This window comes from Emydura macquarii, unplaced genomic scaffold (assembly GCF_026122565.2).
Source record: "Emydura macquarii macquarii isolate MOO-44397 ecotype Brisbane River unplaced genomic scaffold, CSIRO-AGI_Emac_v2 contig_1790, whole genome shotgun sequence".
Lineage (NCBI taxonomy): Eukaryota > Metazoa > Chordata > Testudines > Chelidae > Emydura > Emydura macquarii.
This window is the reverse complement of record NW_027131927.1, coordinates 8330474-8348944: the sequence shown is the minus strand read 5'-3', so window position 1 is coordinate 8348944 and position 18471 is coordinate 8330474. Positions and strand designations below refer to the sequence as shown.

The window sequence follows — 18471 nt, the reverse complement described above, 5'->3', positions numbered from 1 at the left end:
TCATGAGGGAGTCTCTGAACAGGGAGGTGGGAGGGATTGGAAGGAGGAAGTTAACTGAATCGAGTATCCAGAGTGGACAATTTCTAATGATTATTTGTCCGATGTCACAGATGACATTTGGTGGAAGTAGTAAATCAGTCTGTCTCCAGAAGAAAAAAGGAATGAAAACCTGGGAGGAATGGTTTGTGGTCCTTAAGATGCATGTCAAATCTCAGGTTTCATGTTCAAAAACATTGATGTGACATTCCCCTGGTGCAATCTGGACTGGTGTATTGCTGCAACACCCCAATCCCCCACTCCTGGAGCCTGTTTTACTCTGCTCAGCTGTGAGAACCCCCACTCCTGGGTTGTTCACGCACAACCTCCAGCATGTAAGCCGCTCTGAACTAAGTGAGTGAGTGCTTCTAGCCAGCTACTCTTTGGATTATGCAACAGAATGACCTCAGCTAAAATCCCCCCAGTCCCAGATGCAACTCTAGGAATCTCCATTTTACAATGTTCAGTTATGCCCACTGAACAATGTAAGCTCATATAAGCTTGTCAAATTAAGAAGGAATAGCAAGGCTGGTGCCTATTAATTTCTAAGTGGAGTCTCCAATAAACTTCAAATCAAATGCACTGCTTTAGGTAACCAAATTGATTAACTACAGAAAGATTTTAAGTGATTATAAATCAAGAAGTCAGATTTGGTCAAGAAAAATTAAAACAAAATTCATTCTAAACTAAGCTTAACACTTTCAGCAACCTTATAAACTTTGATAATTCTTACCGCAGGCTGGCTGGCTTCCCTTCAGTCAGGCGCTCCCCTTTGGTCAACACTTCAGTTGCTTGGTGGTGTTTGTAGATGGAGGTGGAAGAGAGTGGGCATGGCAAATGTCTTCCCTTTTTATAATGTACCTTCTCCCCTCTCAGACTTTGCCCCTCACCCCCAGGGTCACATGACAATGTCCTTATATGGCCTGAGTCAGTGAGCAGCACCTCCTCATGATTCCAAGCTGACCAAGGGAAGAGAGGTGACTCACTCGAGAGTCCAATTGATCCTCCCTTGATGCCCAGGCCAGTCCTTTGTTCCTAAAGCTGAGCTGAGTTTGTCCTATACACCCTTGATGAGGTGCGAACTCCTCTTTGATCCTGGAGAGTTTTGCCTGGACATGTTTCAAGCCATGAGGACACATCTTTGGGAATATTACATAGTGAAGCCTCATAACCATACACATGACATTACAAACATATTTATTACTATAACAATAAGTACATCATGAGCCTTCCAAAGACATCTAACATGACATACTTTGCATAAGGCAATACACCATTACACTATAAGGGTGAACATGGGGGTGCAGGACATCACAGTTGCCCTCAATTCTTGGTTTAGAATTCCTTCTCCCGTGCTGACATGGAGGAGGAGATTGAGATTAGTGATACAATTGGTTCTCCCCCCTCCTTCTACATTTAAATGTATAAAGAAGGCAAACTTCTCATATCTAAACAGTCTTCTTCTGGGTGCTTTGTAGAAACCCACTAATTTAGCCACATACCTGGTTTCCTTTATTCACTAAAGCCTCATCTGTCCTGGCGCTGAATAATCCCTCTCCCTCAAAAGGCATATCTTCTACCTTAGTTCCAGGGCAACCCCAAAGATACGAGCCTAGATATCTACACACAGACAATGGATAGAAGAGTTCTGGCAGCTGTATCTGAAGATAGAAACACAGTATGCAAATGCAGCTTTGTTAGCGGCTGTTCCCCAGAGCAAAAAGTAGTAACGATACTCTTCTCAAAAAGACTGAGAACAATCAAAAATTGGATGCATTTCTTTCAGAGAGCAAGCAGGTAGTTTCACTGTAGAGGCCATCTTCTGTACTAGTTCTTGGAATGCTACTATGTATTTCTATAAAGAAATGGCTGATGAACGCTCACATTTTCAACAGGCAACAGCTGGATGTGTCAGGGTTCAAATCAGTAAACTTCTGAACGAACACCTGCTCTTCATCCTCTGAAAAACTTCTTGTATATCCAAAAGGAGACTTTTCTGGTGAAGGGGCATACTGTGTCAGCTACATGATGTGTGGATCTCAGAAAGCCAGTTCCAACCGTGCTGTAACCGCCTTCTTGTACTATCTTCCATCTGTTGTGGAACCATAATGAAATGTTGTGGCTGCCAGTAAGGCAGTCTGTACCACAGTGGCATTCTCCATTCCAACCAATAATCCAGGTGCAGATCCAGTTCACAGCAGGTGTTCTTGGGGATCCAATTGAGATCCCAAGAGTTTCATCGTAGATGAAGGCTAGAACCAAGATTGTCCTTGATATATAGGATTCTCCTTTGTTTTTGAATCCTGGATGAGAATGATGAACCAACGCTATAAATTCTAAAGGTCCCAGACACAGATAACATCTAGCGGGGGAAGGGGATGGCATCTTAGGAAGATGTAGATTAGTTGACAACTCCACTTTTCCATATAAACAGCACTGACTTGGGAGAGACCTCCCTTTGAACAGTCTTTCCTGGCCCCATGGTAGGGGGGACATCAGTTTGGAATGATGAATGGCCAGAGCCTGTAGTTCTATTCTTGCCTCCTCCCTTAAAGTAATCAAAGGATTCACAGAAATTACTAATCAGATCCAATACCTCAGGATCCAGGACTACAGGCATGTACGGTGCTGGAACCACCATGTGGAATCTCTACTGCAAACTGGTCAGTTCAATTCCAAAATAATGTGATCTAGGATGATCTTCAACTGAGGGTTGTGTCTACTAACAGAGGACATATCCCCTGCGGAATTTTCTTCTGGACTCCCTGAACTAGTGGTTTAGTGTCTTTTTTCTGTTGCTTTTTGAAGATGGATCAGCAAACAAGTCAGCACTGACATTATGACATTTAGACCCAGACTTTGAGGCATTCATGCCAAAGCAAGTCTAAGATACTTCTCAGAGCCACCTCTCTTCTCTGAACCGACAGGTCTTACCTCAGGGCTCCCTGCAGCAGAATGGCTTGCAGTCTGTTCTCTCTCTTCTAGCCCTCAGTGTAAAAGTGTAACATATAGAACACGTAGAGACCAAGTGTCCATCTTAGAGACAATTCAGGCACTAAGTGCGCACATCCGGTGCTGGAAATACTGTGAGCATGAGGCACACCATTTGATGAAGTCTGGTCTCTCTGCTTTCAGATCTACCATTTCCCTAGCTTCCAAAGATAATCTTAGACTAATCCAACACAAATAACTTAATTATAGGTTTTATTTTATTAAAGTATCTATGTTACCTAAAACTATCTAAACTGTTATTAGTTACCTAAGGAGCAATATACAAGAAGGTTGGTTCTTTGCGGAGCAGTTCCAGGTCTGTCACGGCAGCTGGTTGGAAGAACTGAGGCAACCTCAGTGCTGTACCACACCCCTAGGATGATCAGGAACAGTTAGAGGGACATGAGAGTCCTACAGCAAGCATTGCTAATCAGGTTACACTACCTGAGCTGTATGGAGCCACAGTATCCCAAGAGTGGGAATGTGCAATGGCCACTCAAAGAAGGGTATTGGTTTTCAATTACCATATCTTAAAGTATTATAATTAGCCATACTGATTTATATCTATTTACAAAAACATACACAACTGCCACACTATTGATAAAAGTATGTCTTGTTTCCAGTTGGACTACTAGCATACACTGTAATCAACGTGCATCATTAGACTGAACAAGAAACAAGCTTTTTAAAAAAAAAAAAAAAAAAATCAGGTGTTTTCATAGACTAATACAGACTTATCCTATTTTGTAAAACACCACAGGCTTGGTCTTCACTATTTATGCCCGCATCAAAAGTATTAAGTCAGTCTTTCCTGCAAGTAATAATTCTATAGACGAGACATTATTATACGCTCAACGTTTTATTATACTATTTATTAACAGCAAGAAATCTTAACTGCATTCTCGCTGTCTGAAGAATTTATGTTCTAATCCATATCCAGAACTGAAAGCTGCTTTTAAATTAAGGACACCTGCTCTTTTTATTGCTTGGTTCTGATTTTTTTTTTTTTTTTTTTTTTTTTAAAAAAGGCAAAGAGACTAGTCACTGCAGTTTTATTAGTTTACATTTTATTCAAATAAATTGTTTCATCAACTGTATTACTGATATGTCACTTGACAGATCAAGAATGCAGCCTTGGGAGTTGAGATGTAAGAACCAAAATGCAAAAGCAAAAGAGAAGAATAAAAAATAAGCCAAGGGGATGGGAACAGTAGGTTTGCAGAAATGCTTGGACTCTAGGTTTACACAAAGCCACGGTGAAGTAGATTAACATTTTAGAGATATGTAACTTGTCTAAGGTTACAGTGTAAATAGCAGTAGAGCACAGAAATCAATTGGAAGTCAGATTCCAATTCCCTATTCTAGCCACTAGACACTTCCTCACACATGAAATATAACTGGAGTTAGTGCTGGTGAACGCCAGATGCTTGATTACACATGGAATTAGTCATAATGCCTTCGGGAACCAGTGATGTACAAACTACAGCAATCTAAATGGACAAACCTTTGAAATTATACTTTAAGTTTCCTAAAGAGGTTTATGAAAAACACAAAGTAGGAGACCATCCTTCTGAGGTGAAGAGGGAACACAGACATGCCAGACAACTAAGAGCATGCTTAAAAAGAGTAGAGGTTACTGCCCCAAACTAACTTTTTGTGGAGGAGTTATTTTTAGAAGTTTTAGACAGAGCCTGACGTTAACTCATTTTACTGAGTGAGAGTGAAGGGAAAACAGCCTTAAAGTATAAGAGTGCAGCCTTGTTCAGACTGCTGTCTTTGAGACAGCTGCCAACTAAAGAGTTTCAAAGCCCATTAGTTTAGAAATTAAAAGAGGGAACTGAACCAAACCCGAACCTGAACACCGGTTCAGAAAGGATTTTTCACTGAACCAGAATTGAACCCAAACTGAAAACCTCTGAGTTGCACTGAACCCAAACTGAAACAGAAACAAAAGGTAACCGATTACTGAACTTTTTATTTTGAATCAGGCAACAGGGAAGTCTCTCTCCCTGCTCCAACCCTGAGAGAAGGGTAGAAACTATACTTCCCAGGAAGCCATTGGTGGAGCTAAGAAAACAGGGCAGAGGCAGAGAGAAGGGTTCTAGGATTGGTAGCTCTCCTGTCATGCCCAAGTAAAGGACTGCCCATAGAAGGGAACAACTCCTCCCAGAAAACCTCCTTCCCCTCCCGGTGAGTGTTAGCGGCAAGCAACTCAGGCCTCAGACATGGTGGGTGAGGAAGGAGGAGTAAGAAGCTCAGGACCTTTGTTTTTACTTGAGGCTGCAAGATTCCACTGCTCTTCCACTCTTTCTGGCTTTGTTTCCCTGGTGCTGAAATTCCTTCCTGTTGCCACTCCATCAGCCACCCTACACAGGCTGTTATTCTGTTAGGCTGGGGAGCACCAAAGGAAGGAGCATCTCTGGGAGGGCCTGAAAGGAGGAGGAATGAAGAGAGGAGACTGAATGGGGAGGGAAGAGAGTTTAATCTGAATGGGGAAAGGTTCTGTAGCAGTTCTTCTTTAACTAATAACCCCATTGTCACCTTCCTCGCCTCCCTGGCTGGCTGGGCCCACAACTTCTGCCCTCTATCCCCTAGGTCAAAGGAGTCTTTTTCCAGAATTGCATATTGCTTGTTTTATTTTTATTTATTTTTAAGATTTGCAGTTCTATGGTGCAGAATCTTTTATTGCTTAATACAGGCAAAGACATATTAGTAAAACAAATTAAGGCCTGTTGCTTTCCTTTACTACTTTTGGGGATTCCTTTATTTCAAAAGGAAAGTAGTTACTTTTTCTTTCACTCTTAATCTTACAAGAACGGTAGAATGTTTCAGTTGCATTAAATCTTTGAGTTGAATGCTTAAAAAGTAGAACAATTAAATACAATACATTGCTCTGACCATGTTGCTGGCCCAACTGCTAAATCACCTCTAGTCCCAACCCGAGGCTGTGCCTAACTAGTCTCTCAGATGTGTCCTTGAAGAGAAAAGGGTAGAATCAACCAATCAGACGAAAAATGGATATCATGTGACTTACAATTTATCCAAATCCAAGAATTCAGCTCATAATTTGAAAATGTGATAATTTTTTGTCTACAAAAATGTTTTAATGAAATTCTGCTGAGAAAGTTCCTAAAGAATACAATGATAAAATATTCTTTTGCTAGGAGTTACAATGCAAGTACAACAGCATGTGACAATCTGTAGGAAATGTATCTGAACTGGTTCAAACAGGTTCAAAGTGGTTGAACCAGTTACCAAACCATCATTCTAAGTCAGTGTCCAAACTGGAACCGAATAGGAGAGAGAAATATTGATGAACCTGAACAAGAACTGAACCAAAATTTTTAACAATCCAATGCCCAGATTAAAACAGTCTTTTAGTTAGAGACAGCTCCTGAAGTACAATGGCTTGTTGTTTATTTTTTAAAAATCCTTTACTTTGTTATGAAAACCATCTTTTTACAACCTGAAACAAAATTCTACGTTATACATTTTTGTCCTGCATACTCAAACTTATGTGACATGTAGTTTTACACTTCTTTTTATGCCATTGGAGACTAGTGATGTAAACTGGAATTCAATTGAAAAGGCACAAAAGCAGTTTTAAAATTGTATTTATTACTTAACTAAACTACCCTGAATGTGCTGGATATGTAAGAAAAAAGTTTATCAAAACATGTTTTGCATTTAAAACTGATTTGTTAAACAAAGGAAGTAACTGTAGTTAGTGACTGAACTGATTGTTTCAGGTCACTAGGTCCTCAAAGATTCAAGAACTAGAAGATCATCCTCTTACCCCTTCATTTTTATTCCTATATTTTAGGAAGAAAACAAGCTTTCCTGCTTTTTCCAACTCCCCATCCATTTCTAGACTTTGAACAAACTAATCATTGAACTTAACTCGTTGAATAAAGTGAAGTGAAGAAAATATTCTTTCTGCCCCTGCAGAAGAGACTACTGCTGACAAAAGCAGGTTTAGCACTTCAATTAAAAAAAAAAAAAAAATCTAATTCCAAGTGCTTAGCCAGTGATTTCCACCAGTTTAGGGGGGTTAAAACTTTGGCAGCCCATTTACCTTTTTTTTTTTTTTTTTAAATTAGATTACAGTAAATGTAGGCCTTAAAGGTTATCATAATTTTAAAATGCAGCTGGCACTCTATCAATAAAGAGGTCCTTGCCAGGATTTTGAGGTATCAGCTGTGGGCCTCATGGATGGAGAAATGAAAATATGCATCTTGAAGGTAGAGAGCCACAAACCAGTCCAAGAGATCTGGGGAGGGGATTGTGGAAGCTAGGGTGACTATATGGAATCTAAAATGATGGATAAACAGAGATGTTGATAGTCAAGAAAGGGTCTCCAACCCTCTTTCTTTAGGACTGGAAAAAGTAGATGAGAATAAAAGCTTCTCCATCAGAATACTGAGGGTACTTTTTCCAGAACGGTGTTGCATTAGGGAGCTCACCTCCTGTTCTTGAAGAGACTCATGAGACTGGTGCCTGATGAAGGATGGGGAAGGAGACAAGAGTTGTTTTCAAACTAATGAATGGGATACCCTTTGTTTACTACCTTGAGGACCCACCAGCTCGGAGTCTTCCTAGACAATTAGATGAGGAATAAGGAAATACAGTTCCTACAGGAATGAATAGAAGAGGAAGGCATCCACTGATCGTTGAGTTTTAAACAGAACTTTCTCATCAAAATTGGTTTTTAGACAAAGATCCCACCTGAAGGGCAGACTTCAGATCCTCTTCTGGAGGTGTACTTGAGAAAGCCCATTACCTGGATTTCTCCTGAGTTGCTTGCACCACTAAGGAACCAGGATCAGGTGCTGGAAAAAAGATACTCAAATCCCTTTTTGGGGAACTGACATTTTGTCCACCCTTTTCAAGCTGACTGGGATGGAGGCAGGAGTATGCCAGATAATAAGGGTCTCCTTGAGCTGACCCAGGTTAATGGGCCTTGCTGTTCTAGCCAGTGTTTCCATGTGGAGAATGTCCAATAGTCTGTTTTTCCTGTATCATCTCGATGCAATCCTCTTCAAGAGAGCCTGAAGGATCTTAAACTCATCTCGAGACAAAAAAGAGGGTGATTTCACAGCCTCATCAAGGGAGGAAGAGGAGATTTTTAAGGGGTAGGATGTTCCATATACTCTTTGCCCTCTAGGATTCGGAGCTGAGTGGTTGGGGCTTGCTCATCAATAAAGGAGATCCTGGCTGAGATACCATGGAAGTTGAGTCTCCTGGAGTGGGGATTCAGACACCAGGGGTTGGCAAGCAAACTGGGGTGGCAGACCTAGGAGATGATATCACAAAAGGTGCTCCTTGAAGTCCACTAGTCTCATGTTCTCCAGTGTACTCTTCTCTAGGTTCCCTACTGGATTCCCACTGGGCCATGCAAGACGGAGATTGGGGACAGAGGAAAGCATGCTGATAAGAGGACAAGGAGAAATAGGTCTCCTTTAGAAGGGGCAATCCTGCCCATGGATTGGGTCCACACAGTTCCAAACAAGGTATGGATTGTAGCACATGCTTGCTTGGAAACAATGTCTCAAGCAATCCAATAAAGGAGACTCAGGCACCAGACCAATAGGTTGATCAGCCAGTACCACAAAGTCTCGGTGGCGGGATCTCAAGTGACGGGGCAAGGGTCAATGCTGAGAGGGTGCTCCGAAACAAGGTTAAGTGGTCATCACCAAAGATGTCTTGTCAATGCCACTGCTAGCATGCACCATGCAGGTGTGGTACTGAAGCAACACAATCTTTGTGGGATAAAGGAACCATCAGTGCCATGGCACTGGGAAGGGACCCCTGGCCACAGATCTTGTTGGAGGCAGAGAAGTTTTACATCTCTTACTTGGGGTCAGGGATGGTGATCTGCATCTAGAATCCTGACCGGAGTACTGCTCAGTCCTCCCTCTTTAAAGGCAGAAAGAGATGCAGAGTGCGCTCGGTGAGAGGAAGCAGTTTTCAAAGTAGATGCTGAGCCACAATTTGCTGGTGTCGAAACAGGGTGCAGTTGATCTTTCCCAGGCTTCTCAAAGACAGAGATGAAGGTTGCATTGACCTTTCCAGCAGCAAGAAATTCAGCCTCACGTCTCTATATTTGATGGTTATCTTAGAAACAGAGCTGCAATGTGCCCATCCCCCAAGCAGGCAGATGAGACATCTGGAGCACCTGTCATCAACAGGTATAGTGGGGTCACATGACTGGCAGGTCTTGAAGCCAGGAGACTTAGAATCTCCCACAATGAAGCAATAACCCCCTCTATTGTGGGGGGATGTGTATGCTATATTTACCCAGTCAAAGACTGCTACTAAAAAGCAGCCCACCGGTAACAAGAATAAAACTAATAACCAGACTAATAAATTAAAAATAACTCTGAAAAAGTCCAGATAGTTGACCGTTTTGGGGACTCTGCACAACTTCCGAACTCTGTAAGAGATTATGAACAGTGTATGTATCTTTACCAAGCTGCAAACTAGATTTTGAAAGTGCAGCACATTGACTTCAGTTATCCTTTCACCACCATGTTGCACCTAAATTCCAAAAGGCAGTGATACAAGGATGTCAGAAGATTATTCTAATTTAATTACTCTATTCAAATACAAACATCCTAGATAATAGACTAGCTCCAACCAATGAGAACTGTTTTGTCAGTGGAAAGGATGCCAGGCAGCAAAGTCAGCTGGTAAGGGTCTTGGATCACCTAAGAAGGCTGATCTGGGAGCCACCTCAGAGAGAGACTGGAAGGTTATATAAAGAGCAGGAACTGATCTATTCTGCGTCTTCAGCCATTTTCACCACCTCAAGCAGAGGAAAGCTAATGCAGGTATATGAGACGGGGGAAACTTTGCCTACCTGAATTCAGACAATCGTCTCCCACCCCACAAACAAAGGGTGAGCAAGATTGGGCAGCATTACATTCAGGATGTTTTCTATATGATCTGTAGTCTATTTCTGGTACTTCAGGGAAGAGCAATGATGTTTCAGAATCCTGTCCAAAGTAAGTCTATGAGGTATGTACTACACTTAACTACATTCCCATTGAAAAGGTAAACTGGGGGTCCAGAACACCCACATGGCAGGAGTTCCAAGAGACTGCATGTTTAACTATGGTGAAGTCTGAGGGGTCAGCACTGCTAACAGGCTAGGCAGCTTAGCCATGACGTCTCAATTCTCAGGAGGAGGTGCTAGACAGAGGATCGTCACCCTGAATGTGCATACAAAGGCCTCAAGCTAGGGGCAGTGTTTGAACTTGGTTCAGACTCCAGAGGCTTAATACACATGGGATCCAGCAACTGGATCTCCTCTCAGCAATCAGATGAGACCCCAAAAGCGAGTGCTTGTTTGGATCTGTGACAATAGTGCAGAGGTGGGCACAATACAGCCCATCTGAGCATTTCATTAGGCCCGCTCCCTCCTCCCAGCCTCCCCTCCTCCCACCATTTGGGGCCAGTGGTGCCCTGACTGGAGCCGCTTCTGGCCTCAAGCAGCACCGCACGGCTGCTCCCCCCGCCCCTTCCCCCTGCCCCAGATGTGGCCCTCAGGCCAAAAGTTTGCCCACCCCTGCAATAGTGACTTCGGAAATGGCTATATCACGTGAGAAACAGACACTGCTAGTACTCCACCTTGCACCAAGGGCAGTCAGAAGGAACTGAGGGATGGGTGCCCTGCCCTACCTCTTGTGCCCTGAGCTACAGTATTCAGGAGGGAGTGAAGAGCGCTGGCGCAGCCACAACAGATACCGCTATTCAAAAATTAATCTGATTTCATACACATGGGATACATATACACCAAGAGTGGAATCAGTGTAGACAATCACTTAATAACCATAGTTTGTAAAGACACTATTTTTCATCACTGCCATCAGATGGTATTTCAGTATCACTTTCCTTCAAGGAATGTGAATATTTGTAAGTTTGAATGGTATCCTGTTTTGCTGATGTTTTCTCACTACACACCACTGCACTAGAGACCAGTCTTGCTCTGTATAGACCCATTTTCATTCTGAGTGTCCTGACCTGTAGTGTTCGATCATACTGAGTTATGCCCCCCGCCCCACAAACTTCTACCTGACAAGTGCCAACTATGGTCTGTGGATGGCATCAGAGTCTGACTTGACATTTTACTCTAAGACAGACCAGGATAAAATTAGAAATCCACAAGGCACATGGTAGAAAATGTTTTTTGAAAGCCAGTGATGAAACTTTAGAGTTAAATCCACTTTAACAGTGCTTACAACAGTTTAAAATTCAAATAATGTCACTAAATGTGACATATCTCCTGTCCAAGTAAAGTGGCTTCTTCTACGATGTCAATCAGTGCTGCCATCCTTGATCTCCTTTAAATTCACCTTGTGGTCATTTAACACTTCTATTCCAGTACATGCCTATTTTTCAATGGTTTGTAAATGAGACATGTAATTCAATTATTTCAAGTTTAACATTTCCATATTTGCCTTTAATGCTTATTATGCACTATTTCCACATTTAGGCAACTTTTGTAGACTTAAAGCCAAAAGGCTGCATGCTGTCTAGTCACACCTCCAATATGTGACAGACCATAGAATTTCCTCCACGTCCACTCCCCAATTTTATGAATAACTAAATGGGGATGTTATTTTATGGTGACTCCCTTCCCACTCTCCCTGAATCCATGGATATAGCTTTGGGGCAAAAAGGATTAAAGTTTTGCAGGAAAAATACATTGCTTTCACATTTTAGTAAGAATTGAAACATTTAGAATATAAATTATACTCATTTTAAGATGGATTTCATATGGTGAAAAAAGAGTAGTCTTTGTTTTGTGATTCCAGCAGACAAAGTGAAATAAAATAGCACTGGAAGAGCACTGCTTCCTGTGGAGTTCTCTAGTCAGAACACACCAGTAAATCATACAATCATAGAAAGTTAGGGTTGGAAGGGACCTCAGGAGGTCATCTAGTCCAACCCCTCTCAACACAGGACCAACCCCAACTAACTCATGCCAGCCAGAGTTTGGTCAAGCCACACCTTAAAAACCTCTAAGGATGGAGATTTCATCACCTCCCTAGGTAACCCATTCCAGTGCTTCACCACCCTCCTGGTGAAAAAAGTTGTTCCTAATATCCAGTCTAGACCTTCCCCACAGTAACTTGAAACCACTGCTCCTTGTTCTGTCATCTGCCACACTGAGAACAGCCTAGCTCCATCTTCTTTGGAATCCTCCTTTCAGGAAGTTAAAGGCTATCAAAACCCCCATCACTCTTCTCTTCTACAGACTAAAATCAGTTCCCTCAGCTTCTCCTCCTAAATCATGCACTCCAGCCCCCTAACCATCCTTAGTTGCCCTTCGCTGGACTCTCTCCCATTTGTCCATATCCTTTTTGTAGTTGAGGTGGGGTCTAAAAAGGACAATGCTCCAGATGCTGAATAGAGGGAATCTACCATTAAATTGCTATTCATCCTTGAATTATAGTAAAATGTTTCTTGCTTGGCTCTTCCAGAATCAAATGAAATGGTGTTCAATCTTGAATACTTAAGAGCAAAATGATTCTCATTAGCTCTGGGAGCAGAACTCAGACACTAAAGATGCATCTTCGTGACAAATGAGACAACACAAAAATATATAAATATCCTCAATATGCTGTCCAACAGTTTTCTTGTTTCTAAAAACCACACAATCATTAAATGGTGTTAATAATAATTAAATGTATGTCAAAGTTTTGTCTAAGTAATGAAAACAAATTTTCAATGCCTAGTTATCTCATAAGAAAGTGCCAGCAAATGTTCACTTTTGCTAAATGTTTGCCATCTTCAGGGATCCTCGGTGTTCCAAGACAGAGCACAGAGAAGAAACAGGGACACACCAGGTTGGACTACAAATTATAAGCCAGATTTTCTGAGCTATTCTGTTCTATGCAGGTTCTTATACCACCTTATCACCATGGTATCCAAGCATTTTCCAGTAGCACATTAAACAACATGACCTACACTTGCCATATATGGTTTGTTCTCTCTCATCCTCTACCTAGGGGAAAGAAGTGTGTGACGTGTTTGTGCACCTCTCTGCGAGCACACAATTTCCCAGTTAGATGCAAATAATGTCAATGACAATTAAGCAATATAAAACACTTTCAGAAGTGCGTATACACCATTTTATAACTATTTAACAACTGAAAGCCAGATATTATTAGCAATCTTCAAATCTATTGTAATCGCTATCCAGTTTTCACGGGTTTTCCAGCTTTCCTAGCTAGTTGCCTTTATTGTGGTTCTGAAATACCATTTTTCATGGATTTTCCATGTCTCCTGGCTCATTACACTCTTCAATTACCCATTTACTCTCCTGCCATATTACAGGAGCAGAATTCTCATGGTAAGGACGATATGGACAAAAGACATGCAGATTGGAGGAAAGAACAAATAGGGCAAGTGTCTCACATTTTAGCACTTGGAAGATATTCAAAACAGACAAGAGCTAAAATGAGGCATGTGGAAAAGAGGTCAGTAGAGAGAGTTTCTAAAAAGAAAAATTGCTTATTTTCAGCGGAGATTGTGGAGTTCAGCAATAAATTCTTATATGTTGTGCCAGTGTTCCAGACACTGTCAAATTCATGCTTCATAAAAACCATGCCTGGTTTATTTAAGTCTAGTACCTGACGATTTGATTTGTATAAGCCAATTTCTTTTATATTAGTATTCTACACTTTCGGAAAAATAGTTACTGTACAGTATACTTATGTTTGGCAGGATCCATTTTTATGCATGTCAATTTTTTATATAATTTCAATAGATATTTATTTTTAAGCAATTTTTTCATTTTAAATTTTCAGGGTTGTGGGAAGTTATGAGGGATCAAAATTATTTAGTGATAGCGTAATTTGAGATTCAAAAAGTTAAAGCTTTATAAACCATTTTTTAAAATGTTTTTTTTGCCTCTGTCTTCACAGGTCAGCTCCCAGACTACTGTACAGGGCAGCACAGAATGGGGAGGAGATCAGCCCTCAGTGCTGAAAGAGCAGGTTCAGGACTATTTAGAAAAGATGGACATGCACAAGTCCATGGGGCCAGCAGAGGGAATTGGCTGATGTGATTGCAGAGCTATTGGCCATTACCTTAGAAAACTCATGATGACTGGGGAAGGTCCCGGATGACTGGAAAAAGGCGCACACAGTGCCCATCTTCAAAAAAAAAAGGGAAGAAAAATCTGGGGAACTACAAGACCAGTCAGCCTCTCCCCGGTCCCCAGAAAAATTCATTATGAGGCACATGGAAGAGAGGAAGGTGATCAGGAACAGTCAGCATTGATTCACCAAGGGCAAGTCATGCCTGACCAACCTGATTGCCTTCTATGATGAGACGACTGTCTCCGTAGATGTGGGGAAAGCGGTGGATGTGATATATCTTGATTTCAGCAAAGCTTTTGATATCGTCTTCCACAGTATTCTTGCCGGCAAGTTAAAGAAATATGGGTTGGATAAACGAACTGTAAGATGGATAGAAAGCTGGCTAGATCATCGGGTTCAATATCTAGTTGGCAGCCTGTAACAAGCAGAGTGCCCCAGCAGTCAGTCCTGGGGCCAGTTTTGTTCAACATCTTCATTAATGATCTGGAGGATGGGGTGGATTACACCCTCAGCAAGTCTGCAGATGACACTAAGCTTGGGGGTGAGTGATAGCGACGCTGGAGGGAAGGGATAGGATACAGCGTGACCTAGGCAAATTGGAGGATTGGGTCAAAAATCTGATGAGGTTCAACAAGGACAAGTCCTACACTTACAAGAATCCCATGCACTGCTACAGACTGGGGACCAACTGGCTAGGCAGCAGTTCTGCAGAAAAGGACCTAGGGGTTAGCGGACAAGAAGCTAGATACGAGGCAACAGTGTGCCTTTATTGCCAAGAAGGCTAATGGCATATTGGGCTGCATTAGTAGGAGCCTTGTCAGCAGATCGAGGGAAGTGATTATGTCCCTCTATTCGGCACTGGTGAGGCCACATTTGGATTAGTGTGTCCAGTTTTGGGCCCCCCAATACAGAAGGGATGTGGACAAATTGGAGAGAGTCCAGCAGAGGGCAAGAAAAATGATTAGGGGGCTGGAGCATAAGACTTATGAGGAGAGGCTGAGGGACCTATGCTTGTTTAGTCTGCAAAAGAGAAGAATGAGGGGGGATTTGATAGCAGCCTTTAACTATCTGATGGGGGGTTCCAGGGAGTTCCAGGGGGGTTCCAGGCTGTTCTCAGTGGTGGCAGATGACAGAACTAGGAGCAACGGTCTCTAGTTGCAGTGGGGGAAGTGAAGGTTGGATATTAGGAAAAACTTTTTCACTAGGAGGATGGTGAAGCACTGGAATGGGTTACCTAGGGAGGTGGTGGAATCTCCATCCTTACAGGTTTTTAAGGCACGGCTTGACAAAGCCCTGGCTGGAATGATTTAGTTGGGGTTGGTCCTGCTTTGAGCAGGGGGTTGGACTAGATGACCTCCTAAGGTCCCTTCCAATTCTAATATTCTATGATTCTATGATTAAATCTAATATTCTAGGAGTCTATGAAATGGTCAACATCACTTGTCAAAATATATAAAGTAAATATCCTTAAAACAAGTCATTCCTGTTTTTACTATTCCTACTAGTCCATTTGTAAAAAGCCTAATGCAGAAGTCTAAAAAAACTCAAATCACTGAATGACTAAACTTCTCAAGCAGCATTTTTATTAATTTTTCTTTTGCAAATTTCGATCATCATCAATGGAAACATTTGTCAGTGTGTAGACAGTGAAATCGACATTTATAAAGGGAAATTAATCCTTCCAAGCCTAAGTATATTGCAGTAAAGTCTCAAGCGGTCTGAATCCTTCCTGTGCCATCAAATGTTGCTTATGGCATGAACAAGCCTGTGCCATCCAGTCGATCCCGGACCAATATTTGTATGTTCACTTAACATCAAAAGTTCTGCCATACATAAAAAAAACTAAACTATAAATAAATTTATACAAGTCCGCTTTGTAGAATTATTTACTTACAGGACTTGGAGATAGGGCCTCACAAAAATAGGAACTGATGTACTAAAACACATAAAACAGACAAGCCAAACACTTAATTGTCTATATCTTGATTAAACTACACCAGACTCATTTCACATAAGCATAGAAGAGTGCAAGTTTTCGATATTTCATAAGTTTTATGGAATCACTTAAGTCCTAAATATGGCATGAACTCTATAGAACATACCTTTTGAGAAAGACAATGATTCTTGATGTAAAAATTTCAAGTGATGGAAAATCTACCACATTCCTTGGCAAAATATTCCCGAGATTAATTACCCTCACTTAAATTTGTAACATTCCCAAATTGCACACGTCTTCCACCTACTGGATCTTGTCATGCCATTATTAGCTAAATGAGCCCTCTAATATCAGGTCTCTTCTCCCATGTAGATATTTATGGGCCACGAACAAGTCACCTCATCCTTCTTTTTATGTCTCATCACAAGGGAGGTTTTCCAGTCCTCAAATCATTCTTGTGGCTCTTCTCTGAACCCTTTCCAGTTTTTTCCACGACACTTTTTGGAATGTGAACTGAGAACCGGACACAGAACTCCATTAGTGGCCTCATTAGTGCTATATCCATAGATAATATAATCTCCTTACTAAATTTTTATGTTGACTATCTTTAAGCAAACACCTGACACTCTGCAAAATTAGTCCATATAATAAAATGAATCGCCCCAGATTACAACTAAAATCCCAGATGTGTGACTTTGATCATTAATATGATGTGGCTACATGATGATCAAGTTTTTTTCCTCCAGATTTGAAATACTGAGCAGTTTTACATGTTTTCCTAAAAGAATAAGAATTTTCAAGCTAGTTTGCCAAGAATATCTAAAAACTGCCTTCACACATCAAAAATAAAGAACTCTGCTTGAAGAAATTACTGCTGAGCAGGCTGAAAAGATATAAAAATGAAAGAAGTGACCGAAGTTCCATCAGTGGTTATTGGCCAGGATAGGCCAGGATTGCTGTTTGCCAGAGGCTAGGAATGGGTGACACTCGGATGGATCAATTGTTGATTACCTGTTCTAGCCACTCCCTCTGAAGCACCTGACATTGGCCACTGTCAGAAGACAGGATACTGGGCAAGATGGACCATTGGTCTGACCTAGTATGGCCATTCTTACATTTCAGAGAATTTACTATAATCTACTTACATTTAAAACATTTTAAATATTCGATTTTATTTGAAATTGCTTTGGCTCTCATACACCCTGAAAACATAGAACTATGCTGAACAACTCTGTTTTGTAACTGGTCCCTCAGAATGTTCAAATAGCAGTACAATGATTAGCCTTTCATGTCTTATAACAGGAAATATCTGTCTTCACCATTTGAAAAATACCTCAATGCCAGTTCAGCCTCAAAAAGCTATGATGTTATCTGAAGTCAGGTCTTCCATTTTATTGGTCGAGTTCTCAGGTTATGTTTCTGTCAGACAGTAACTTTACAATTTACCCTTTTAAGAGATTGTAAATTTACTGGATTAGACTACTCCTCCATCAAAATTTAATTTCTGTGCCAGTTTAGCATTCCAGATGAAATCTTAGAAAACACTGTTGGTAACCTAAAATTAGTTAAGTGTAGGATTCACATCTCTTTACTTGCCTACTAGTGAAAAAAACACCTTCTTAAAAAGGAAGAAAAAAAAGTAACAGATCCCTCCATCTACCAAATGAAATGGAAACAGTCGCTACAATTGTGAAGAATACAAGTTCACTGTAATGTTAATGTGTTTGCATTTTTAACTAAATTGATGCAATCAAAGACAAATACTTACCAATACACACATCTATCTTCCCTTTGATAGCAGCTTCATGCAGAGGAGTGTAGTTCCAGTTGTCTCTGGCATTTGGATCTGCACCTTGACATAGCAACAGGCTAACCACCTCGGCATGACCAAAGGAACAAGCATTATGAAGGGGTATTAACCCTCCATCATCACGAGCGTGAACATTGGCTCCTGTCTGCAGCAAGTGTTCTACTACATCCTTCCTTCCAAAACCTGTGAGAAGTAAGAAACCTCTGTTAAATGTCTGTCAACACACAATCTGATAAAATATCTATGTTAGGCTAAGAAGTAGGTTTTAGTGATAGGGAACAACCAAATGAGAAGTAAATCCAATTTTTATGACCAAATGAAATGCAGAGGCTTTTAACACTGAACGTTCAGTACAGGTCAAATATATTTGCTACCTGAAAAGTGTTCTTAGATTGACAAGAGACATATTTACAATGAATTCAGGTAATCAGAAGGAACATCCCTGTGACGGGGTGTACGTAGCATGCACTGGTCAGAAAAGAGTTAACTCCACACTATGAGCAGAGGAAGTCCCACCCCTTCAACCATGCTCAGCATGCTTCAACTGCTGCTTCAATATAAATAGGAGCAGCCCAGCTCACTCTAGGCTG

At 41.2% G+C, this 18471-nt stretch overlaps 1 protein-coding gene across 1 annotated transcript in view; it reads right to left on the bottom strand.

The window, feature by feature from the left end:
* TNKS (tankyrase) overlaps positions 1–18471 on the bottom strand; it is a 240845-nt gene that overhangs the window by 200858 nt on the left and 21516 nt on the right. The window contains exon 2 of the mRNA XM_067556877.1: positions 17840–18064. Coding sequence (XP_067412978.1) covers positions 17840–18064 — 225 coding nt within the window. The remainder of the gene's footprint in view (positions 1–17839; positions 18065–18471) is intronic.